Source organism: Nicotiana tabacum, chromosome 19 (genome assembly GCF_000715075.1).
Source record: "Nicotiana tabacum cultivar K326 chromosome 19, ASM71507v2, whole genome shotgun sequence".
Taxonomy (NCBI): domain Eukaryota; kingdom Viridiplantae; phylum Streptophyta; class Magnoliopsida; order Solanales; family Solanaceae; genus Nicotiana; species Nicotiana tabacum.
In genome coordinates this window covers 38,152,045-38,178,089 of record NC_134098.1, presented here as the reverse complement: position 1 = coordinate 38,178,089, position 26,045 = coordinate 38,152,045, and the positions used below count along the sequence as shown (strand labels likewise).

At 38.3% G+C, this 26,045-nt stretch overlaps 1 protein-coding gene across 1 annotated transcript; it reads left to right on the top strand.

The window, feature by feature from the left end:
* Positions 1-24,780: 24,780 nt before the first annotated feature.
* On the top strand, positions 24,781-25,748 carry LOC142173432 (uncharacterized). Its single transcript, XM_075239021.1, has 3 exons — positions 24,781-25,018; positions 25,190-25,296; positions 25,452-25,748. Exons 1-3 carry the CDS (start codon positions 24,781-24,783, stop codon positions 25,746-25,748), a joined length of 642 nt encoding a protein of 213 aa, XP_075095122.1.
* The last annotated feature ends 297 nt before the right edge of the window (positions 25,749-26,045 follow it).

Sequence of the window (26,045 nt, the reverse complement as noted above, 5' to 3'; positions counted from 1 at the left end):
CAAAGCATAAAAAGAAATAAAAATACTGAAAACATGAGCAAATAAAAAATATCCCAAACTGGGTCACTGAAGGATCTACCTACACTAGGCTGGGAGCTTAAGGCTGGGAAGAACTAGGTGCTTGGTTTTTGGCTTGGAGAAGTTTCAACATATCTTGAAGAATGCCATTATTCTTCTCCTTTTCTCTTGCCAGCTCAGTTCTGAGAGCATCTCTCTCAGTCTCCACCTCAGCCAACCTTTTCTTCAGCCTCTCAATCTCATCATCCTTTGCCCCACTCTCCTGCACCAAGGCTTTGACCTTGCTATTAACTGGTGTGAGCACCTAATTTTTGACCGTGCTTGAATATTTCCCGCTTCCCAGGCGTGTCCCCACACAACTTTTTTTTGTCCCCCACGCGTGTCCCCACTTTACCTTGTCCCCCGCGCGTGTCCCCACTCTACCTTGTCCCCCATGCTTGTCCCCTCCCCACCATACCTTGTCCCCCCATGCTTTGTCTCCCCCATGTTTTATGCTTTGTCCCCCCAATACTTGCTTTGTCCCCCCATGCTTTGTTCCCACACTTTGTCCCTCACTTACAAAATCAGCCCCTATTTTCTGCTCAAAGGAGAAAGAAAAGGGAGCCCAAAAAACGGACCAAGAAATCAGTCAAAATCCAACAAAAAGACCTCCAAAAACCCAGCTCAAAAACAACCAAAAATACTCCAAAAACGGCTCCAAAAACACCTGAAAAACAGCCATTTTTCCAGCAAACATTTGCTGCAAAAATAGCCAAAAAAGGGGTGACGAAAAACAGCAAAAAAAAAAAGAAAAAAAAAGCCTTTTTCCCAGCCAAAGAATCAGTCCAAAACCAGACAAAAACTCCATTGAAAGCACCTTAAAACAGTCCATATTTTTTACATAACGCAGCATCATTTTTCAAGTTTGAGTTTTTGTCGAAATCGTCGGTGTAGCTTCGTGGTCGAATTAGCGAGGTCGTGTGGTAGAACTCCGGTCAACGTCCTGCCCGCTTTCAAGCTTGTAGGCGTTTTTTTTTTCATTCTAATATGACGTTGAAGATTCATTAGTAACATGAAAGAAAATTTCTCCGTTGAGGTTCATCCTTCTACTCTCGTTTAAAGTTTTGATAACTACATATGTGAATATATCGTTTGAAGCATGAAATTTGTGAAGATTATTCAATATGATGTAGATTTTTGTCACTTGATTATCTTGTTAGCTAGTTTTGTCAAATATCTTGATTTTGTTCTACTGGCATAGTTCTTGAATATCTGGTCATAGTTAGTTTTTTTTACTTGTAGTTAAAGCTTAAAAATTGCATGATAACTAGATAATGTGTGGGTAGTATTTTAAAAGCAGGAGTTTTTTTAGACCATTTATTGAGTAGCTACATTATATACGCTAGGCTTTGGGCCACAATAATATCTGTCAGGCCCAATTTAATAAGAACAAAAGCTGAACCATTTTCCTCGATTATTCCATAACTTTTTGCTTCACAATACATCTCAAATGTAGTTTAGGAAATAATTTATAAATGCGTTAGAATATTTTAGGCGTGTATTAATAAATAAATTATCGTTATTATGTATACATCCGCGTGACATAATTACGATTTCAAAAAGATTAAAGGCAAGGTATTCATTCACGCAACTTTTGACAAAACAATCTTAATAATTAATAAGGTGTTATTAGTTGTGTACACGTACTCGTGACATAATTTTGACACAATAAATAAAACGAATTCACACACGCGATTTGTTTTAAAGATAATTTTATATTTTAATAATAAAAGCGGACATAGATAAAATATGGAAACCAATAAATCACAATTTGTCCAAAATTAATTCAAGCCAATTTTAGTCAATAAAGCGACCGTGCTAGAACCACGGGACTCGAGGAATGCCTTACACCTTCTCCCCGGTCAACAGAATTCCTTACCCGGACTTTGTTTTGCAGACCAATAATAAAAGAATCAAATCTTCCTTTGACTAGGGATTCAAACAAAAGGTGACTTGGAACACCCAAAAAAAAATCAATTCCAAGTGGCGACTCTGTAAATAAAATAATCTCTATTCAAGTTTGTCACTTTAATTGAAGAAACTCTTTAACCCACCATCCACAATCAATAACATACATTTTATCTTTTTGGGGGGAGAAAAGGGGTGTGACAGCTATGACGACTCTGCTTGGGACTTTCAAGAATTCGAGCTTGTACATTGATTTTAGTTGGCTTTATTAATTTTTGTATATATTGTGATTTATTTGGGCCTAATGTGCTACTTTTCCACCTTTTACCGCTTTAATATTATTGAACTGTACATATAAATTGTATCCTCTCTCGCATCCTACTGAGTCTTCTAATAATTAGTTATGTTGTGTTTGCCTACCCGCATCACAAAATTTCTGTCATGAGATAAAGCCAGTTAGCCTACCAGCTTCTGGTGAAGGATTTAGTCACACATGTTTAGGCGGGAGAGCCGTTAGCTAGCCAGTGTTGTTCTACTACTGGTAATGCTTGATGCTCCTCGGCTCGGGTTGTCCGCCCGAGTAAGCCAGGTCTAGATACCATCTCCTCTAGGATTTACAAACTTAGAAGAACAAGCCACAAGCAATGAATATCCCTAGTAGGCTACGCTTTATTTGCATCATGTGCATTTGACTTAGCAACGCTCGACTCATGGGCCAAGTTCTGTTTTAGGACAGGTACCTTGTGGAGACCATTATGTCATGTTATGTGCTACTTGTTGCATTATTTGGAAGGCTTGCCTGTCGACCGACTTTAGCATATATCGGTTGAACGAAGAGAGAAAAATGATGTGGTTTAGTGCATATAATTTTTTTTTTAAAAAAAAAAGTACATAGTCAATTTTTACCGAACTACGCGGGTCTGATTCTCACCGGATGTGAGATACGTAGGCAAACCTCATCGGTCTCGGCCCCCAATTTTTTAAAAATCCAAAAAGATATTTTTCTTTAATTACTTCTTTAGAAGCTTCATTTTTTGTTTGAGACCAAAAATCCAAAAATATTTTCTTTTTTTTTAATTTTTTTTTTAAAAAAAGTCTTTCTCCCAAAATCCGTTTTTTTTTTCTACTTTAGAAGTTTTTCTTTCACCAATTCCAAAAAAAAACAATCGAAAAAAAAAAATTAAAAATATTTTCTTTGCTAGAAAATTTTGTCGGATTAATTGTATATAAAAATAGTTAGTTTATCTATTTTATTTCTGATCCACCGAACTACGCGGGTCTGATTCTCACCGGATGTGAGATACGTAGGCAAACCTCATCGGTTCCGACCCCCAATTTTTAAAAATCCAAAAAGATATTTTCCTTTAATTACTTCTTTAGAAGCTTCTTTTTTTTGAGACCAAAAATCCAAAAATATGTTCTTCCTTTTTTTTAAGTCTTTCTCCCAAAATCCAAAAAAAAAATTCTTTCTTTTGAAATTTAAAAAAAAAATAAAAAAATATTTTCTTTCTTTTTAGAAGTCTTTCATTTGAAAAAAAAAATAATCTAAAAATATATTTTTTCTTTCTTTAGAAGTCTTTGTTTCTCCCAAAAAATCCAAAAACAAAAATAATCAAAATCCAAAAAATATATATATTTTCTTTCTCCTTTAAGAATTTTTCTTTTCAAACATTCCAAAAGAAAAAAAAAAAAAAAGCTAGCTTATGTACTTTGTTCCCGGTATTTCTGAACTACGTAATGATCTGATTCATGCGGCGTCATGATACGTAGGCAATCCCCATCGGATTCGATCATAGCCATAAACAAATTGAGTAAAAAAAAATCGAAAAAAACATTGAGTGAAAAAAGAAAAGAAAAGAGAAAGAGTGACAAAAAAAAAATAGAGAAAAAAAGAAGAAAGAGCGAAAAACAACAAAAAGAGAAAAACAAAATCAAGATATGAAAAGGAAAAAAAAAAAGAAAAAAAAAGAAGAAAAAAAAGAGAGAGAGAGAGCCTCCCGAGATGGATTACCCCTGTTAGTGAATCATACTCGATCTTGTTCCAAAAGCTAGTCATGCTAGGTCTACTGTGGCCAGTAGCCCCGAACCGGCCAAACCCTGAGTCCCATTCGCACCAGGCTAATGCTAGATTTAAATACCACTCTGGAGCAGTCAGACATGATACAGAAGACTGTTAGACTCTTAAGAGAGCAGTGGAAGACCTCATCAATGTCAAGGGAATAGTGCTTAGGGATGAAGAGTCCCCTAATATGATGAACAATTCTCTGCCTACTCACACCAATGGGCTAGTAATCGGAATGATCTGTGAAGATGAGGAATTTGATCTGGCACTGAAGGCCATTGCAGCCATTGCCGAGACAGAAGAGAAACCTAAAAACGGGCGCTGAACCTGAAAAGTTCTCTGTCATATGGGAGTTTCGGTAGTCGGTCTTGCTATCTTTTCTGCGTCCGAATTATTTCAGGATCTAATCCGAATATTTTTACTTCACTGCTTTGCTTTCTGATGTAAACCCTTCTATCTTAAAAACTTTTTTAAAAAAAAATAATCAAATGAAATTAATATTTCATTGTCGGGGAATATTTCTTTTCTTAATCTTGTCACTTTTCTTATTCTCTTTTTAGTTCTATTAATGCAGATTTTAATGACATGACATGCTTGCGGACTTCATGCCCAGATCCTAAAACGTTGTCAGACCCCGAAATAATAGATCAAGAAATAAAATATTTTGAAGACAAGGCTTGTAAGAAAATAAATAGAAAATTGGAACGAAGTTGAGATTCCCTCTCTTCGGATCATTGTTGAAGCTGGTATTGAGGATAAAGATTGGGTCAAGAACCGATTGAAATAATTGACACTGATGGATGAAAAATGATTGGCCGCAATTTGCCACGGGCAGTTGTGCCAATAAAGAATGGTCCGTGTCTACAACAAGAAAGTGCGGCCCAATAAATTTAAAATAGGAAAACTCATTCTGAGACGTATCCTCCCAACTCATGAAGAAGCTAAAGGAAAATTGGCTCCAAATTGGAAAGGTACATACATTGTAATGAGAGTACTGCAAAAGAGAGCGTTGTACCTGGGAAGCAACGAAGAAAGTGTCCCTGAAACAACCGTCAACGCGGATGCAGTCAAAAGGTACTATGTTTGACTCTCTATATAGCATTAATGTTCTCTGATTGGGATGATGAAGGCTTTCATTCTCGCTATCCAAACACCATCAACCCTTTGCTAACCCTTTTGAGCCGGTTACCTTTCTTTGATTACCCTTTTTGGAACCTGAAGATGTTATTTAAAAAAAAAAAAAGAAGAAAAAGAAAAAAAAAAGAAGAAAAAAAATGAAAAAAATTAAAAAAATCAAACAAGTTCATGTTAATCGAACTACGTCCGACTTGATTCCGAAAAGATACGTAGGCAGCCTCTCTCTGGGGTTCAGTCACACCAAAATAATAATCTACATTCTCCCAAAAGCTGAAACTGGGGCAGGTGTTATAATGGTTCGGCGATGGTTTCGCCTGAGAGGTTCCAAAGTTGTAATTCAATCCAAATCCTTTTTACCCAAATCCTTTTCAAGTCCTTCTGATCAATCAACGAGAATGTTCAAGAACTGGAGGATACAATCACTTGGATCTGATGCCACCAAAATGAGAGAAATAAAATGAGAGAGTCTTATTGGTGAAAAACCTCACGGGCACCATAGGGCGATGACGAGCAAATAAAATGAAAATGAGGGAGTCTTGTTAGTGAAAACCCGCAAAGGGCACTATAAGGCAATGGTGAGAAGAGAAATGAGAGAGATTAGCTGGTGAAAACCCGCAAAGGGCACTACTGATCGAAAAGAGGATCTTCACAGCCATTGGTATTGACAATCCTGGACAAGGTTTCTAGGTTTCGAGGCAAAAGTTGTGATGAATTTCTAAGAGTCGGACGGTTTACACAGATCAGACATCAAGTCCAAAAGGCATGTCATGTTCATTGAAGTCCGCATATACTCCAGATAAGTCATTCTTTCCTTCCCCGAAAGGGATACCTCTTGTCTAAATTCATTGTCCATTCCATTGTTTGTTTTTCTTTGATTCCATTTTGGGCTAACTCTGTTCCAAAACTAAGGCAAAGAAGGGATATCAAGACTGATTTACAGGGCTTTCGTTTGATAAAAGCTAATATGCAAAAAAAGGCACCCAGACTCGGCAGCGACATCAAGTCGACCCGGACTGGCCATGGCGGCTGATGCTTAGAAATCAAAAACTCTTGTAAAGAGGAAATCAAATTGAAAGTGCCTACAAGGAAAAATGAAGTTGAATAGGTTAAGTCCCAAGTGGCTAACCGTTTTGGCAAAGTTTGAAAAGCTAAAGGTTCCCCAATTCTCAGAAATTGAAAGTTTCGGAGGAAAGAAGTCGAAAGTGAAATTCCACAAAGGCAAAACAAAGTTGAAAAGGTTAGGTCCCACGCTGCCAACCGTGGTATTCAAGAAGTCATCATAAAAAAGATGGGCACAAAGCTAAGCTGCCAAAGACATCAAGGCCACAAATCGACCACCACATTTTAAAACTCACAATTTTTCTTTGTTTGCAGCATGAACAAAACAGTGAAGAATGGTGATTTCTAAAGGACGAATGTCGCCAAAGGTAAGTTTCCTCAAAATCTCCATTTTCCTTTATTTTTAGCATGCATAACTATTGTTCATACCTCTCATTTTCGTAGCTTAACCCAGGTAGAACCTTTTTGCCCTAGGGGATTCAGCTCATAGTTCCGGGTAGAAGCACTCTTCACCCAGGCTATTTTTTGTAGCTTAACCCAGGTAGAACCTTTTCACCTAGGGGGATCCAGCTCATAGTTCCGGGTAGAAGCACTTTTCGCCCAGGCTGTTTTAGGTAGCTTAACCCAGGTAGAACATTTTTGCCTAGGGGGATCCAACACATAGTTCCGGGTAGAAGTACTATTCGCCTAGGATTGGTTTTTGTAGCTTAACCTAGGTAGAACCTTTTCGCCTATGGGGATCCAGCTCATAGTTTCCGGGTAGAAATACTATTCGCCCAGGATTGGTTTTTGTAGCTTAACCCAGGTAGAACCTTTTCGCCTAGGGGGATCCAGCTCATAGTTCCGGGTAGAAGTACTTTTCGCCCAGGCTGTTTTAGGTAGCGTAACCCAGGTAGACCATTTTCTCCTAGGGGGATCCAACTCATATTTCCGGGTAGAAGTACTATTCGCCTAGGATTGGTTTTTGTAGCTTAACCTAGGTAGAACCTTTTCGCCTATGGGGATCCAGCTCATAGTTTCCAGGTAGAAATACTATTCGCCCAGGATTGGTTTTTGTAGCTTAACCCAGGTAGAGCCTTTTTGCCTAGGGGATCCAGCTCATAGTTCCGGGTAGAAGTACTTTTCGCCCAGGCTGTTTTAGGTAGCTTAACCCAGGTAGAACATTTTCGCCTAGGGGGATCCAGCTCATATTTCCAGGGTAGAAGTACTATTCACCCAGGATTGGTTTTTGTAGCTTAACCTAGGTAGAACCTTTTCGCCTATGGGGATCCAGCTCATAGTTTTCGGGTAGAAATACTATTCGCCCAGGATTGGTTTTTGTAGCTTAACCCAGGTAGAACCTTTTCACCTAGGGGGATCCAGCTCATAGTTCCGGGTAGAAGTACTCTTCGCTCAGGATGTTTTACGTAGCTTAACTCAGGTAGAACCATTTCGCCTAGAGGGATCCAGCTCATAGTTCCGGGTAGAAGTACTCTTCGCTCAGGTAATTTTCGTAGCTTAACCCAGGTAGAACCTTTTTGCCTAGGGGATTCAGTTCATAGTTCCGGGTAGAAGTACTCTTCGCTCAGGTTGCTTTTCGTAGTTTAACCCAGGTAGAACCTTTTCGCCTAGGGGGATCCAGTTCATAGTTCCGGGTAGAAGTACTCTTCGCCCAGGTTATTTTTCGTAGTTTAACCCAGGTAGAACCTTTTCGCCTAGGGGGATCCAGTTCATAGTACTCTTCGCCCATGTTTGCTTAATTTGGTTTAATCCGGGTAGAAGTGCTCTTTGTCCAGTCTTGTTTTTCATAGTTTAACCCAAGTAGAACTTTTTCTCCAAGGGGATTCAACATTCTTTTTCCCAGTAATATAGGGCGTCAACCCTTGGTTACATTTCCTTTTTAGTAATATAGGGCGTCAACCCTTGGATACATTTCCTTTTCAGTAATACAGGGCGCCAACCCCTGGTTATATTTTCTTTTTAGTAATACAGGGCGCCAACCCCTGGTTACATTTGCTTTTCAGTAATACAGGGCGCCAACCCCTGGTTACATTTCCTTCTCAGTTCTACAGGGCACCAATCCCTGGTTATATTTCCTTTTCAGTAATACAGGGCACCAACCCCTGGTTACATTTCCTTTTCAGTATAGGGTACACCAATTCCCGATATCCTTACCAGTATAGGCTACACCAATCCCTAGTTGTGTTATCCAACATAGGATACTTCATTCCCTAGTTGATTTGAGCTTAAATGCATGGTACACCACTCTCATTACCTTGCTGCATTTTCCCAACATAAGGTACACCAATACTTAGTTGAGACATTCTTTTGGGATCATGACCTTTTCAGGATACACCATTCCCATTTTTTATTTATTTATTTGCTTTCAATAAAGAAGTAGTTTAGAATTTTGTTACAATAACTCACAAAAATTTCCTAGTGAAAACTGGGGCAGAAAAATTTTGTTCATTTGTTTGTTGTGATGTCTGAGCAGGTTTTACCTCGAGGCACAAGGTTCGAGATGAACAAAAGAAAAAGTCTCAATCCAAAATAAAGAAAAGAAAAGGAAAAGAAAGTGAATCCACATGCAGAAGCAGATGGAAAGGATACAGACTATTCAAGACATGACTGAAGTTACGAGCTTCATATTTCCCGTTTTGCTCAGAAGAAGTCGTAGAAGAATGAACTAGCACTTACAACTAGCAAGCATCAAGGTTCAGATCAGAGCTTGCATGAACAACCAGTCAAGATTCAAGATCAAGCTTCAAAAGACTTATAGATATGAATCTTGTAACTCATAGTTGATCGGCTTGTTTAATTTCTTTCAAATTTGATGTAATAGCAAGACCACAGACCGGAGGATCGACGGAACCTAGCTCGACTTTTAAACTCATCACTCCATCATTTTTCTTGAACTACACGCGACCTGATTCCCTTATAACCCGGGATATGTACGCTGTCCAAAACCAGGACTCGGTTGCACCTTTTTCTTTTATTTTTTTCCTCTTTTGAATAACGATATGGTCAAAACTTAGTCACATGTCTCACTTTATCTTTGCCTGAAAACTTTTAATGTTTCCAAGCAAAGAGGGGCATGCTGTGAGCACCTAATTTTTGACCGTGCTTGAATATTTCCCGCTTCCCAGGCGTGTCCCCACATAACTTTTCTTTGTCCCCCACGCGTGTCCCCACTTTACCTTGTCCCCCGCGCGTGTCCCCACTCTACCTTGTCCCCCATGCTTGTCCCCTCCCCACCATACCTTGTCCTCCCATGCTTTATCCCCCCAATGCTTGCTTTGTCCCCCCATGCTTTGTCCCCACACTTTGTCCCTCACTTACAAAATCAGCCCCTATTTTCTGCTCAAAGGAGAAAGAAAAGGGAGCCCAAAAAACGGACCAAGAAATCAGTCAAAAACCAACAAAAAGACCTCCAAAAACCCAGCTCAAAAACAGCCGAAAATCACTCCAAAAATGGCTCCAAAAACACCTGAAAAACAACCATTTTTCCAGCAAACATTTGCTGCAAAAATAGCCAAAAAAAGGGTGACGAAAAACAGCAAAAAAAAAAAAAGCCTTTTTCCCAGCCAAAGAATCAGTCCAAAACCAGCCAAAAACTCCATTGAAAGCACCTTAAAACAGTCCATATTTTTTACATAACGCAGCATCATTTTTCAAGTTTGAGTTTTTGTCGAAATCGTCGGTGTAGCTTCGTGGTCGAATTAGCGAGGTCGTATGGTAGAACTCCGGTCAACGTCCTGCCCGCTTTCAAGCTTGTAGGCATTTTTTTTTCATTCTAATATGACGTTGAAGATTCATTAGTAACATGAAAGAAAATTTTTCCGTTGAGGTTCATCCTTCTACTCTCGTTTAAAGTTTTGATAACTACATATGTGAATATATCGTTTGAAGCATGAAATTTGTGAAGATTATTCAATATGATGTAGATTTTTGTCACTTGATTATCTTGTTAGCTAGTTTTGTCAAATATCTTGATTTTGTTCTACTGGCATAGTTCTTGAATATCTGGTCATAGTTAGTTTTTTTTTACTTGTAGTTAAAGCTTAAAAATTATATGATAACTAGATAATGTGTGGGTAGTATTTTAAAAGCAGGAGTTTTTTTAGACCATTTATTGAGTAGCTACATTATATACGCTAGGCTTTGGGCCACAATAATATCTGTCAGGCCCAATTTAATAAGAACAAAAGCTGAACCATTTTCCTCGATTATTCCATAACTTTTTGCTTCACAATACATCTCAAATGTAGTTTAGGAAATAATTTATAAATGCGTTAGAATATTTTAGGCGTGTATTAATAAATAAATTATCGTTATTATGTATACATCCGCGTGACATAATTACGATTTCAAAAAGATTAAAGGCAAGGTATTCATTCACGCAACTTTTGACAAAACAATCTTAATAATTAATAAGGTGTTATTAGTTGTGTACACGTACTCGTGACATAATTTTGACACAATAAATAAAACGAATTCACACACGCGATTTGTTTTAAAGATAATTTTATATTTTAATAATAAAAGCGGACATAGATAAAATATGGAAACCAATAAATCACAGTTTGTCCAAAATTAATTCAAGCCAATTTTAGTCAATAAAACGATCGTGCTAGAACCACGGGACTCGGGGAATGCCTTACACCTTCTCCCCGGTCAACAGAATTCCTTACCCGGACTTTGTTTTGCAGACCAATAATAAAAGAGTCAAATCTTCCTTTGACTAGGGATTCAAACAAAAGGTGACTTGGAACACCAAAAAAAATCAATTCCAAGTGGCGACTCTGTAAATAAAATAATCTCTATTCAAGTTTGTCACTTTAATTGAAGAAACTCTTTAACCCACCATCCACAATCAATAACATACATTTTATCTTTTTTGGGGGAAAAAAGGGGTGTGACAACTGGTACCTTCTTGGATGAACCATGTTCATTAGGAGTGGCATGGACCTCATAGTCACAAGCAATCAGAGTATTTTCCCCAAAGTGATCTTTGCTTGTAGCCACCTCCCACTTCTTCAGAGGCACCTTAAAATGTGCAAGCACAACTATGAGAATAAAGCCATAGGGAATGACATGAGTCTTGGAGCCATTTATAACCCTATCAAGAAGCTGGCTTATAAATCCAGGTCAATTGATTTGCCTCCCACTATCCAAACACTCCATTAGAACCAAATCCATGAAGTTGGCAATGTGCCTCCTTTCCTGCCTAGGCAGAGCACACTTGTTGACGAATTCGAACAACACCTTGTGGGATGGCTTCATCTCTCTCTTGTACACAACCTTGGGCTCAAGTTCCTCCTCATTGTCACTGAATTTTCTGGTAATGGACAGGGCAGTAGGAAGGTTTTCTAGGCTTGGCCACTTATGCTTTGTGTAGTCATTGTACCCCTCAGTAGGTACACCTAGAATTTCACCCAACTCCTTCACATTGAAAGAGATTTGCACCCCTTTCACCAAGCTGGTAACCCGTCCATCCTTCACCGCAGCATTTGGCATAAATTCAACAATTTCACTCCTGGCCAACCTGCCATCCATCTGAAGGACCATGTCCTTCCAGCCTTGCAATTCCAATTTCTCCAACAGTAGCACCATCCCTTCCTTCTCCAAATCCCTGAGGAGTCTACCCTTCAGAATTGTCCTCTTGCCAAACTTGGCCATCTTGTCCTTCTAAATATCTGAATCATCTTCCTCTTCCTCTTCCTCTCCACTCCATTCTTCTTCCTTAACAATTTTCACTTGTTTTGTCTTCACAGCATACCTGGTCCTTTTTGCTAGGGTGGATGGTTCAACAGACTTTGACATAGAGATAGACTTCTTAGTGGAAGTCTTGGCTTTCTTGGGTTTGGGAGTCTGAACCTCCACTTCTTCAATTACGTCTTTATCTTGATGGACCAGGTCCATCTCATCAACATCAACAGCCTCAACAGGCTCAGCCATCTTCTTCTTCCCTTTTGCAACCGCTTTTCTTTTGCTTTCTTCTAAGTGTTTTTGCAAATCTGCCTCATTCTGCTTTAGCTGGCTTCTTGTGGCTCTTCCTCTTGTGGGAGGATTTTCAGTAGAATCAGAAGGAGCAGCCTTCCTTTTCTTGTTAGCCCTAGCAGTGCCAGGGATTTTAGCCTTTAAGTTCTCTTCTTATTTGGGTTGTAGCTCTCACTCACTTTCTTCAATAGGTCTGCGAGGGTTTCTTCTACTGATGAACCAGGTTCATCTACATTTTGCCCAAGTTTAACCAGCCCTTCAGCGGCTTCGCCAGACCCACTTCCCCTTATTTTCTTCACACTTTCCTCCATTTTACCTGATTCTGCTCCACAAAGAACCATTATCATGTATCAGGAATGAGTGAAGAATCAACCGCTCTTTTACCCATTCCCCTTTCTTCATTACGAGCACCCTCACTCTCCTTTTCTTTTTCCTTTTTATTTTTACCACCAATCCTTCTGGACTTAGAAGATTCTTCATCAACCACAGATCCAACCAGAATAAACATGTTCTCTAGATTCTCAGCTAACTCAAAAATGACTTCAGTAGTAGTATTTGGACTAGAAGTTACTTGTTCTGTATCAGAAGACCCAGATTCTTCCCCCTCAGTAGAAGACTTGAAGGATTCTTCAGAGTTCTTGGGTTCTTGGGCTTGTCTAGCTTTCAGTTGAGCATCTAATTTCTTTGATAATGCACTCCCAACCACTGTATTGCGAGCAATCATCTTAACTCTTCTTTTCTTAGGCTGAGGAGTGGTTGAAGATGAGGAGCATGGTGGGGGTGTGCCGGGGTTTTCAGAAGGGTTAGTCATTGCTATGCTTGGTTCTGGAAGAAAAAGAGAGGTAGATTGAAATTTGGAGGATGAAAGAAGATGGAGAGTATTTTGACGGCTTGAAAATTTTGGAATGAAGACAGAGATAATGATGATGATCAATTTAAAGGGGTAATTAATGGGTAACGACAGGCTTTTCAGACTTTTAGAAGTCTAATCAAACTGAATTGTTAGTTTTAAAGAGACGATGGAGTCTTTCCCTAGTATCTAGGTGGTTTAATTTAGTTAGGATTCTTTTGAACGGAACTAGTTCACTTATATTGGATAAGTTTAAAAGGAATTTGGACTTAGGTAGGACTCTGCTCATGATCCAAATATTATTATTTCAAATTATGCAGAGTGTAGAAAACATACTGTGTTATCTTAATGAACCAAGTTCTTCACTGAGAATACTCTTGTGTAAGTCTAAATTTGCCAAAATAGATAAAATATCATTTGAGATTAATGAGTCATTTTAATACATGGCACAAGAGTATACTATTGAAAGTATGAGACTGGGCAAAAATTAATCTAATTATATACACAATTTCCACATTTTCTAACCAATTTTTTTTTTCGTTGTGAATTCTGAACTAGTCATTTTAGGTGATCTTAATCATCCCTAATTCTAACATGTTCCTTTCAAAGTGATCTCTACTTAGGGCTTTTGTGAAGATGCCAGCTATTTGCTTGTTAGTCGCACAAAATTCCATAGTGATCAACCCCTTTTCATAGCTATCCCTCAAAAAGTGATGCCTAACATCCATGTGCTTAGTTCTCTTATGATGAACCAAATTCTTGGTCATACTAATTGCACTAGTGTTATCACAAAAATAGGGATACAACCAACATCAATTCCAAAATCCATTAATTGCTGTTTGATCCACAATAATTGATCACAACATGAAGCAGCATCAACATACTCAGCTTCAGCAGTAGATAAGGCCACTGAATTTTGCTTTTTGGTAGCCCAAGACACAAGACCTGAGCCAAGAAAGTGTTCCATACCTGAGGTGCTCTTTCTATCCACAAGAAAACCTGCATAATCAGCATCAGCATATCCCACTAGATTGAAATTACTACCTTTTGGATACCAAAGACAAAGATCAGTGGTGCCTTTTAGATATCTCAAAATTTTCTTGACAACAGTCAAGTGAGACTCATTTGGATTTGCCTGAAATCGTGTACAAAGGCCTACACTAAAAATAATGCCAGGTCTACTACCAATGATATACAATAATGAGCCAATCATTCCCCTATACAACTTCTGATCAACAGATGAACCAGGTTCATCTATATCCAACTTTGTAGCTGTTGCAATAAGAGTGTCAATTTCTTTGGAATCTTCCATTTTAAACCTTTTAAGCAACTCTTTTACATACTTCTGTTGATAGATCATAGTTCCATTTGAATTTTGTTTAATTTGTAAGCCTAAAAAGAAATTAAGCTCACCCATCATACTCATTTCAAATTCACTCCCCATTAGTTTAGCAAATTCTTTACTTATCTTATCAGTAGTTGCTCCAAAAATTATATCATCAACATATATCTGAACTACCAAGAGATCTTTACCTTTTTCTTTCAAGAATAAAGTATTATCAATTTTATCTCTCTTGTAGTTATGCTCAAGTAGAAACTTTGATAATCTTTCATACCATGCTCTTGGAGCCTGCTTGAGCTCATAAAGTGCCTTGTCAAGTTTGTACACATGATCAAGACACTCCTTGCTTTCAAACTCCGGAGGTTGCTTGACAAACACTTCTTCCTGCCATTGAGGAAGGCACTCTTGACATCCATCTGGTGAAAGTTGAATTCCATGTAAGCAGCAAAGGCTATGAGGAGTCTTATTGCTTCCAACCTTGCAACTGGGGCAAAGGTTTCATCATAGTCTATGCCCTCCTCCTGACTATAACCTTGAACCACCAATCTTGCCTTGTTCCTTGTAACTGTTCCATCTTTATCAAGTTTGTTTCTGAAGACCCATTTTGTGCCAATTACTGATCTGTCCAAGGGTCTTGATACCAGATGCCAAACTTGACTCCTTTCAAATTGGTTGAGTTTATCTTGCATTGTATTTACCCAGTCTGCATCCTGCAAAGCCTCAACAACATTTCTAGGTTCAAAAAGAGATAAGAAAACATCAAAAGCACAAAGATTCTTTAATGAAGATCTGGTTTTGATTCCAGAGGTTGGATCAGTAATTATGTTCTCAATTGGATGAGAACTTTGATACTTGTAAGGTTTCACAACCAACTGGTTTTCCTTTGATGTTCCTTCGGTGTTTTGTTATTGTGGAACAAGTTCATGGACAGGTTCTATTGAGGTTTGGGGATCATTTCCTCTTTGTTCTGTTCCCCCTGTCATGTTGCTCTGGGTGAAAGAACCTGTTCCATCACCTGTTCCTTATTCTAGTGCAACTTTAGTCTGGGCTGTGGTTTCATTTAAGTTTCTTACCAGTCCAATTGCTTCATCATCATGTTCATGTCTCTCAGAAATAATGTTAGTTTCATCAAAAATCACATGAACACTTTCTTCAACACATATAGTTCTTTTTTTATAGACTTTATAAGCTTTGCTATGTGAAGAATATCCCAAGAATACTCCCTCATCACTTCTGGGATCAAACTTGCCTAGAGAGTCTTTACCATTGTTGTGCACACAGCACTTGCATCCAAATGCCCTAAGATGGGATATATTTGGTTTTCTCCCTTTAAGTAACTCATAGAGAGTCTTCTCAACAAGAGTTCTAGTCATGCACCTATTTATGATGTAGCATGCAGTATTTACAGCTTCTGCCCAGAAGCTATGGGGCAGTTTACTAGAAAGAAGCATAGTCCTAGCCATATCTTCAAGTGTCCTATTCTTTCTTTCAACTACTCCATTTTGTTGTGGAGTCCTAGGAGCAGAAAAATTATGATCTATGCCATGCTCATCACAAAATTCGGCAAATTTAGCATTTTTAAATTCAATGCCACGATCAGACCTAATTGATGCAAGTTGATTATCTAGTTGTTTCTGAGTTTTTCTTTAGATGTTAAAAACAATGTCCAAGTAAACCTAGAGTAATCATCAACAAGCACCATCACATATCTTTTACCACATCTGCTTAATGTTCTCATTGGACCACAGAGATCTATAGGTAAAAGGATGAATCAGATTCTTTTTGGCCCAATTTGGTAGCCTATTCTTCCCTGAACAAATTCTTTGTTCTTTTGGCTTGCCTTTTCTTTTGCATTGCATTCACTTTTATAGTGACCTGTTTTACCACAGTGAGTACAAATCTTGTTCTCAAGAAGTGTAAGGTACTTGATTTTGGGATCCCATTTATGTGGCATATTCCCAAAGCCAAGTCCTCTTCTATTGCTACTATGATGTTCCTGTAGCCATGAAAGTGCATCAGAGGACCTGTTCCATTTACAAGTTCTGTCTAGTTCATGCTTGACTTTGCCTAGATCCTCTCCCAAAATTCTAACCTGCCATCATTCTTATACGACTCATCTTTTAGTTTACCTACATTTTCTTCTAGAGTGAGTTGTGTGCAATCAATTGTCTTCTTACTTGTTCCTAATTTCAATTTTAGGTTTTCAGATCTAAGTTCTAGGACATTTGATTCAAATGCATGAACCTGGTTCTTTAATGCAATATTTTCACTTATAGTCTCACTAACCCTAAGTTCCAGGTTCTTACACTTTGTTTTCAAAATCACACATTCCTTAGACAATTGTTCATTTTCATTATTTACATCCTCAGATTCATCAATGAAATCTAGAAGTAATTCAGATAGCCTTTCTTTACACAAAAATTTAATCTTGTCTTTGAGATGAATTACACTTACCTCAGATTCCTTATCAGATTATCCAATGGACATAAGTGCTTATTCATCTCCATCTTCATCATCTGAGCTTTCATCTGAGCTTTCTCCCCAAGCAGCAACCATAGATTTTGTTGATCCTTTATTCTTCTTGGGTTGAACTTGTTCCTTCTTCTTGTTTTTTTGTTCAGCTATTTCCTTCTTCCATTCAATTTCCCATTGAGGGTAGTTATTGATGTGGTGATCAGTCTTACCATACTTGTAGCATCCCTCATTGGTTTGCCTTTCAGCAGCATTTGGTTTGTTGTAGCTTCCACTTCTTGAAGGACCCTTTCCTCTCTTTAGGTACTTCTTGAAGTCCTTTGTGATCATAGCCATTTCATCATCTTCTATATCAGAACCTTCAGTGATTCTGAGTACCAGGTTCCTTTCCTTCTTGGGTACATCTATCTTCATGGTTTGCCTTCTAAGTTCATAAGCAGTGAGATTTCCAATTAGCTCATCCAACTTAAGAGTGGCAATGTTCTTTGATTCCTGAATGACAGTGATTTTGCTCTCCTAAGTAACTGGAAGAACCCTTGTCAAAATCTTCTCAACTCTGTCTTCTTCAGAAATAATCCTTTCAAAAGACTTAAGTTCATTTGTCAGTGAGGTAAACCTTGTATACATCTCTTGGATGGTTTTCCCTTCCTTCATGGTGAAATTCTCATATTGGGAATATAGTAGTGTTCTTCTGGACCTCTTCACTTGAGGTGTTCCTTCATGGGCCACTTTGAAAGTATCCCAGATTTCCTTAGTAGTGGTAGAGCTTTGGATTCTACTGTACTCATCTGGACCGAGTCCACAAATAAGCCATTTCTTGGCTTTAGAATTCTTCTCCCATTTCCTCAAGTCGTCAGCAGTGCAGTCAGCTCTTGTCTTTGGCACCTCTTCTCCTTCGGCATTTATCTTCATGGTAGCCAGTGGACCATCTGTGACAATGTCCCATAGCTCATAGTCTTCTCCTATGATGTGATCTCACATCTTGTTTTTCCACCAAGAGTAATACTGGCCATTGAAAAGTGATGGCCTAGCAGTGGATTGCCCTTCCTAGTTTTCAGGTGGTGCACTCATCTTGATCTTCTCCTAAGGTATTAGCCTCTTCAAGGATAACCCGCTCTGATACCAATTGATGTTTTAACTTCAATACCACACAAGAGGGAAGGTGATTTGTGTAGTGCCCAATTTTTTGCCTAAACTGATTATAGAAAGACCAGGTTCTTTTATGTGTTCCTTAACCTACTATTGCTGAAATAGTAAATGTGTAAAGTAAAGAACACAAGTATTTTACGTGGAAAACACCTGGCTCAAAAGGTGAAAAAATCACGACCTACTTCCCAGTAGGATTTTTCCAAACTCTCCACTAAATCACTGAGCCAAAAACTACATTTACAAAATACTTTTGTAAACTTAGGATTAACTCTAATCCCATTGTGGCAACCAGCCTCTAACTGCTGCGACAACTTCAAGTTAACTCTAACTTGAATACTCTGAGTACCTATTACAATTGCTTCTAGATAAAGCTGAAAGGTACAATATGAAAATACCTACTACAATTGAACTAGAATAAAAGACAGACACTTGGAGCTGATTTTTCTATCTGGTTCATGTAGCTTCAGATTCGCACACTTGAATCTCATACGAACTGCTTGCAAAATGCCTTGCTATTTTGCTCTCAATTCACGTTTAACTTCTGCTTTTGTGCGTCACTGTAGAATGAGAACATCCTTCGATTTATAGAGTTAGTATAGTAGAAAATAAGTTCTAATGCTACTCTTCCTTGGTGGAAGAATTCTAGTTGATCTCAATTTCTAACTTCTCCCTTATCTTGGATAGTGTTCTCTTTGATTAAGGAGTTCTTTTCCTTATCAATTATGCAACCTTTTCGATCAAGAGATATCAATTATACCAAGTTAAGCTTATCTCCTTCACGTGCATTCCACATGCTTGAATCTGCCCGTGTCTATGCACACAATGAATGGACCTAGTTCATACCTGAGCTTCCTTTGTCAATCTTCAAAACTAACCTTCACTTAGGCCAACACCTAGTGATATATCTAATTGCTAGTTATTTTTTCAAACTACCTCAACAAAGAATGGCGTGGTATAACAACACATAAAGAGAATCGGCAAAATGAGATGAAGAAAGAATTAATAAGGATCATCTTACTAATTTCTCAATTCAAAGAATTATGATAAGAAAATTGTATCTTAATCTATTTCAGTATCTCAGTCATGTAAAATGAGATGAAGAAAGTATTAATAAGGATCATCTTACTAATTTCTCAATTCTAAATATCTTATACTAGCTTTAATTTTAAGATCAAGCTGATTAGTTTATAGAATAAATGAGAAATTAATTTATTTTTTAAATAAATTCTTGAGAAGATTCGTTAAAAATAAAACAAGGCGCAAAATTAATACATTGCAAATAATGCAACATATTTATTTCAAAAGAAGGATGTTTTTACACAACAATTTGTGGCAAAAAGTAAAATGTTCTAAAGGACAGAATAGTGATAAGAAAAATTGAAGACATAGTTCAATATTTTAAGATCAGGTATTACCAAGCTATGTAATTACTTTCGCGAATTAACGTAATGTTGTTGTAGTATTGACATTTATTACGATGGTAAATATATTAATAATATTGGCAAAATATTTTAAATTTGTAATAGACGAATTAACAATACTTGAAAATATTATTGATAAATTTAACTAATTAAAGAATTTCGAGCAATATAATAAAAATATAAAACTATATTAAATTTCATGAAGAAGAAAATCTGTTTTTGTTATATTTTATTAAAAGGAAAGTAATAATGAAGGACATTAAGTCAAGGGTCAAACTAATAAAAAGTCACATGGCAATGGAATAATACTAAGTAATGAACAATATAATAACAAAAAGCAAGGGACAAAAAGAGGAGGAAAAAAATATATTTAGGGTAAAAATATAAAAGAATAAAACTTATCTGAATTTGAGATGAGAAAGTTATTTAAATTATGATGAGAGAAGCTAATGTATAATATTATATAACTGAGATCTTAATAGAAAAATTCAAATAAAAAATTAAAAAAATTCAAGTAATGCAGTAATTTAAAAATATAACTAAGTTTATCATATAGAAAATTTTAATATTTAAAAATAAAACTCAGAATTGTATACTTTGGAAGAATTCACAATCACTACTTAATATTAATACGACATTATTTCTATAATAGGTAAATTACTAAATGCAAAAAAAAAAACTAATAAAGATATCTTAGTTAAAAGGGTACAAAGAGGAGATGAATATACTTGAATTAATTTAAGTATACCAAAATAAGTAAATAATACTCAAAAATATTGTTGATAAATTAAGGTAATTGAAGAATCATGAACAATATAATAACATTTTAAAAATGAGAAAATACTTTAGGAATAAGAAAAATAAATTATATAAAAATTTAAGTAATGGACAAGATATTAAGTAAAGTGATAAGCTAATAAAAAGTCATATTAATAATATAATAATAATAATACTAAATGGTGGATAATGTGATAACCAAAAAAAAAATCAAAAAGTTATCATGTAACTATGATTTGTGTTAGCCCCTAATGTTGAGACGTGATAGATGCCGGGCAGAACCAATGTTAAGGGCTCGTACATTGCCCCTAGGCATGGGTTCGTGTGGGTTTTGACAAACAATATGCGGAGCTGGGAGTGTGCTTAAGTTAGTGTATGGACTTGGGCATGTCAGTTAGACAAGGTGCCTTGAGTGATGGCAAGGCAGCCTTGGTTGTGGGCGACGGCTATGACAAATGAAGGAAGGCGTATGGCACTTAGCTAAGTCATGCATGCGAATCAGTGGGACGGCAAGGGATGTGACGAGACATTGTCATGAGCTATATGTGCGAGGCATGGTCCAAAGACAAGGCAAGACAAGCTAAAGATAAAGTGTGAGCGAAGCTGTGGAACAAGTGTGCAAGACATGTGACTATGAAGAAGTGTGGTGTGCATGTGTTGTGGAAGTTTAGCCATGTGCAGTGCACATGTGGCAGTTAGCTAAAATGCTGAAGAAGGTCTCATTTTGTGGGAAGTGATCCAGAACGTGGCTAAGTGTTGTATGCTTGTTTTTAGGCTTGACATGTGCCAAGCACACTGTTGTAACTGCCCATTTGTAACTGCCCATTTGTAACTGCCCCTTGTAATCTGCCATTGGCAGCCCCTTTATATGTGTTGTATTTCGTTGGCTTGGCAAGTAAGCATATGCGAGCCTTCCAACAGAGAGTCCTTTGTATATTCTACAAGAATAATAAAAGGTTAGGTGTTTACCTGTAATTGTGTGTGTTGCTTATGTTTTACAAGTCTGAAATAATTTTAAGTCCTAAACTGTGAGGGAAAAAGTAAGGTTGAGTGGCTTGAGTGTCAGGCCACTTTCGTGCACTGCCATTTGCGAAAAATTGGTCATGTAACAACTGGTATCAGAGATTTGCTCATGATTTGGGACCATGGCTGGTGGATCCACTTCAGACTTGTGTGATCGTGTGCAAACGTTGGAGGCGCTGATTGGTGTGACTAGCGATTCTTTGGATTTGGATGATCTAATTACTGAGATCTATCGTCTAAAGGATGGGTTGAATCAGTTTCGTGAAACTATTCAACGAACGTGTGAGGCCACGGATGTTCGAGTTGAAAATCTGAAAAAGGATAATGAAACTCTTAACCTGGAAATTGTTATTCTTCGAAGGGCTTTGGTTGATCCTGGCCAAGGCAGTGAAGAACGTTCTAAGGTCAAGATCCAAGAACCAAAGGCGTTTGGTGGTAGTGCTAAAGAACTGGAGAACTTTCTGTGGGATATGGAGCAATATTTCGTTGCTGCCAAGATTCCAAACGGGGAGAAAGTAACCATAACAAGTATGTACCTAACAGGAGATGCTAAATTATGGTGGAGAACTCGTATGGCCGACGACGAAAGTGCGGACAGACCCAAGATCGATACGTGGGAGAAACTCCGAAAAGAAATGAAGTACCAGTTCTTACCTAGCAGCGCTTCTTGGCTTGCTAGGGATCACTTGAAAAGTTTCCGGCAAACCGGAACAATTCGTGACTATTATTAAGGAATTCACTTCCTTAATGCTGGATATCCAGAACATGTCGTAGGATGACAAATTGCATAATTTTATTTCTGGTATGAAAGCATGGGCGCAGAACGAACTCAGGAGGCGAAACGTGAAGGACCTCCCGAGTGCGATTTCTGCAGCGGATTCGTTGGTGGATTACCGCAATACCCGAAGTCTTTCTGAAGTTCTTTCTTCTTCAAAACCTAAGAAAAAGGTGGAGAAGAAAGTGGAATAGAGGAAGGAAGTTTGAAAAAAAATCGTGGAAAAGGGCAAGGCTGTTGTCGACGGATATGCTAGAAACAAAGGCAATGCCAACAAAAAGGGTGATGGTTGTTGGACGTGCGGTGGACCTCACATTGCAAAAAATTGCCCAAATCGGGAACGGGTTAACGCTTTGCTTGCTACAACAAATAATGGGGAAGGAGAAGGTAAAGAAGTTGCTGCCTTGGTAAATCCTTTGCAATTGTTGAATGTCATCTCGTTGCTTAATGCTACAAGCGACGAGATCAACCCTCATTCTTTATTGATACACATTGACATGAAAATTGGAGAGAATGGTGTGATAGCAATGGTGGATACTAGAGATACTCACATCTTTATCTCAGCAAAATTAGTGCATAAGTATGGGTTAAATGTGAGCAAGTGTCCCTTTTACATGAAGATTGTGAATGTTAAAGCCTAAGCCATTATGGGTATGGATTACAATGTTCCTATGTCTGTGGGGAATTAGAAGGGGAAGGTTAACCTGATGGTGATTCCACTAGAGGACTTTGAGGTGATCCTTGGAATCGACTTTATGCCGAAAAATCGCTTTGTTCCAATGCCTCACTTGGATGGAGTGATAATTATGCATGAAATGTCTTCTGGTTTTGTGAAAGCTGTTCATCCTTATAGGAAATAAGAAACTCAACGAAAGGCTTCATTAGTTTATACCATGATGGTCGAAAAAGGTCTGAAAAAGGGGAGATGAGACTTTCCTTGCTGCGATGGTTGAGGTAAAGCCTGATGTGAAGGTTGAAGTGTCGGACTGTGTTCCTCCAATATTGAGTGACTTTGTTGATGTGATGCCACCAGAATTGCCTAAGAACTTACCACCATGGAGGGCTATTGATCACAAGATAGAGTTGTTGTCGAGTTCAATGCCTCCTGCTCAACCTCCTTATCGGATGGCGCCAAAAGAGTTGGCTGAATTGCGGAAACAATTGAATGAGTTGCTCAATGCGGGACCAATTCAGCCATCAAAAGATCCGCTTGGTGCCCCTATTTTATTTCAAAAGAAACTGGACGGGACGCTTCAGATGTGTGTTGATTATCGGGCGTTGAACAAAGTGATTGTGAAGAACAAATATCCAGTTCTATTGGTGCAAGACTTGATGGACAGATTGAGCAAGGCTTGCTGATTCACGAAGCTTGACTTAAGGTCTGGTTATTGGCAGGTACGGATAGCTGATGGTGATGAATCTAAAACTATATGTGTTACGAGGTATGGCTCATATGAATTCCTTGTTATGCCGTTCGGGTTGACAAATTCCCCTGCTACTTTTGGCAACCTGATGAATGATCTGTTGTATGAATACTTGGATGACTTTATCGTTGTCTATTTAGATGACATTGTTATCTATAGTCGGACCTTGGATGAACATATCTCACACTTAATTAAGGTGTTGTCTCGTCTGAGGGGGTATCAACTTTATGTGAAAACGGAAAAGTGTGAGTTTTCTTGATAGGAGATCAAATTTCTTGAGCATTTGGTGAGCCAGAATCAAGTGCGGATGGACCCGAAAAAGGTGCAGGTCATTGTGGAGTGGCAGGTGCCTAATTCTGTGAAAGAGCTAAGATCTTTCCTTGGGTTAGCAAATTATTATCGAAAATTCATTGCTGGTTATTCAAAGAAAGCTTCTCCTTTGACTGATTTATTAAAGAAGAATGCTAGGTGGGCGTGGTCTGAAAAATACAGTGGTGTATTTGACATGCTGAAAGAAGTTATTGCCTCAGAACCTATCTTGCGGCTTCTAGATTTTGAATTGCCCTTTGAAGTTCATATTGATGCTTACGACAAGGTTGTTGGAGGTGTGTTGGTACAAGAAGGCCACCCAGTGGCATTTGAAAGCAGAAAATTAAATGAAGCAGAGCAAAGGTATTCGGCTCATGAGAAAGAAATGGTTGATGGGATCCATTGCTTGCAGGTTTGGCGGGTGTACTTGCTTAGAACTAAATTCGTCGTGAGGACGGATAATATGGCAAATATATTTTTCAAGACACAAAAAAAGCTAAGTCCGAAGTAGGCACGTTGGCAAAAATTCTTGGCAGAATAGGATTTTAGTTGGGAGCACAAGCCGGGAAGAGACAACTAAGTTGCTGACGCATTGAGTCGAAAAGAGGTATTTGATGATGTTTATTCCATTACTCGACTTGAATCTGATTTTCTTGATAAAATCAAGTCGTGTGCTGCTAATGATCCATTGTACATCAAGACAATGATTCATGTGAGGGAAGGGACGGTAAGACGGTACTGGATCGAGAACGATCTCCTGTATTTCAAAGGGGGGAGAATCGTAGTGCCACTTGGTGATGGGTTGTGTCGTGAACTGTTGAAAGAGATACTTGATACTATATGGGTTGGTCATCCCGGAATTGAAAGTATAATGGCCATGATATCCCGATACTACTTTTGGCCCAAGATGGAACATGATGTGGAAGCTTATGTGAAGAATTGCCTTGTGTGTCAGCTTGATAAAACTGAGCGGAAGAAGGAGGCGGGTTTGCTACGACCTCTGCCTATTCCATAAGAACCATGTCAATCTGTTTCGATGGATATTATCAGCGGGTTCCCTAAGGTCAATGGTTTGTCGTCAATCATGGTTGTGGTTGACAGGTTTTCTAAATATGTTATTTTTATTGCTGCCCCAACAGAATGTCCTTCAAAGGTTGTTGTTGAATTGTTCTTCAAGATCATGGTTAAATACTTTGGAATGCCAAAGGATGTTATTAGTGACAGGGATGCTCGATTTACAGGCCGGTTCTTGACTTATTTGTTCAACTTGATGGGTACGAACTTGAAGTTTTCAACTGCGAATCATCCCCAAATTGATGGCCAAACCGAGAGAATTAACCATTTGTTGGAGGAATAGTTGAGGCACTTTGTGACTGCTAGTCAGCGCAACTAGATAGATATGCTAGATTGTGCATAATTCTCCTATAATTTGCACAAGTCTTCAGCAACAGAGATGAGTCCGTTTGAGATTGTTTTAGGGAAACAGCCTGCACAACCAACGACAATTGCACAACAAAAGACTGGGGGTAAAGTCCAGCTACTTACCGTTATGGTTTGGATAGGCAAGCTATGATCAAAGAAGCAATAGATAGCTTGGCAAAGGCTCAGAAAAGAATAAATAAATATGCTGATAGAAACAGGCGGCCCTTGGAGTTCAAAATGGGTGATAAAATGCTGTTAAAACTTACGTCGCAGATTTGGAAATAGATTGACATTCGAGTTAGACATAGAGCCATAGTTTCAAGGTATGATATTCCTTTTGAAGTTGCTGAAAAAGTTTGTGAAGTTGCTTACCGACTGAAGTTGCCTGAAAGAATGAAGATACATCCGACTTTCCATGTGAGTTTTCTAAAGCCTTATGTTAATGATCTTGAAGATCCGGGCAGACACAAAACAAAGAGAGGTCCTCCTGAGATGTTCACTCAGCTTGAGGAAGAAATTGAGAAGATTCTTGACCACCGGGTTCTTGGGATGCATAAGAAGATAGGCGGACAGAATCTCTAATTCAATGGAAGGGAAAACCTGAGACAAATGCGACTTGGGAAAATGGTGCTTCATTATGGCAATATGAGCAACAAATAGAGGACTAATTGAAGTCAGTTTCGACGAGGACGTCGAGTTCAACAAGTGGGGGTGGTTTGTTAGCCTATAATATTGAGACGTGACGGATGCCAGGCAGAACCAATGTCAAGGGATTGTACATTGCCCCTTGGCATGGGTTCGTGTGGGTTTTGACAAGCAATGTGTGGAGCTGGGAGTGTGCCTAAGTTAGTGCATGGACTTGGGTAGGTCAACTAGACA

Bases quoted from the DNA above. Each gene is read 5' to 3' on its own strand.
- LOC142173432 (XM_075239021.1), top strand. From the start codon at position 24,781: ATGGATATTATCAGCGGGTTCCCTAAGGTCAATGGTTTGTCGTCAATC. The intron at 25,019-25,189 runs GTACGAACTTGA...ACAAGTCTTCAG, and splicing joins TTATTTGTTCAACTTGATGG to CAACAGAGATGAGTCCGTTT. The intron at 25,297-25,451 runs GTTTGGATAGGC...ATTTGGAAATAG, and splicing joins TCCAGCTACTTACCGTTATG to ATTGACATTCGAGTTAGACA.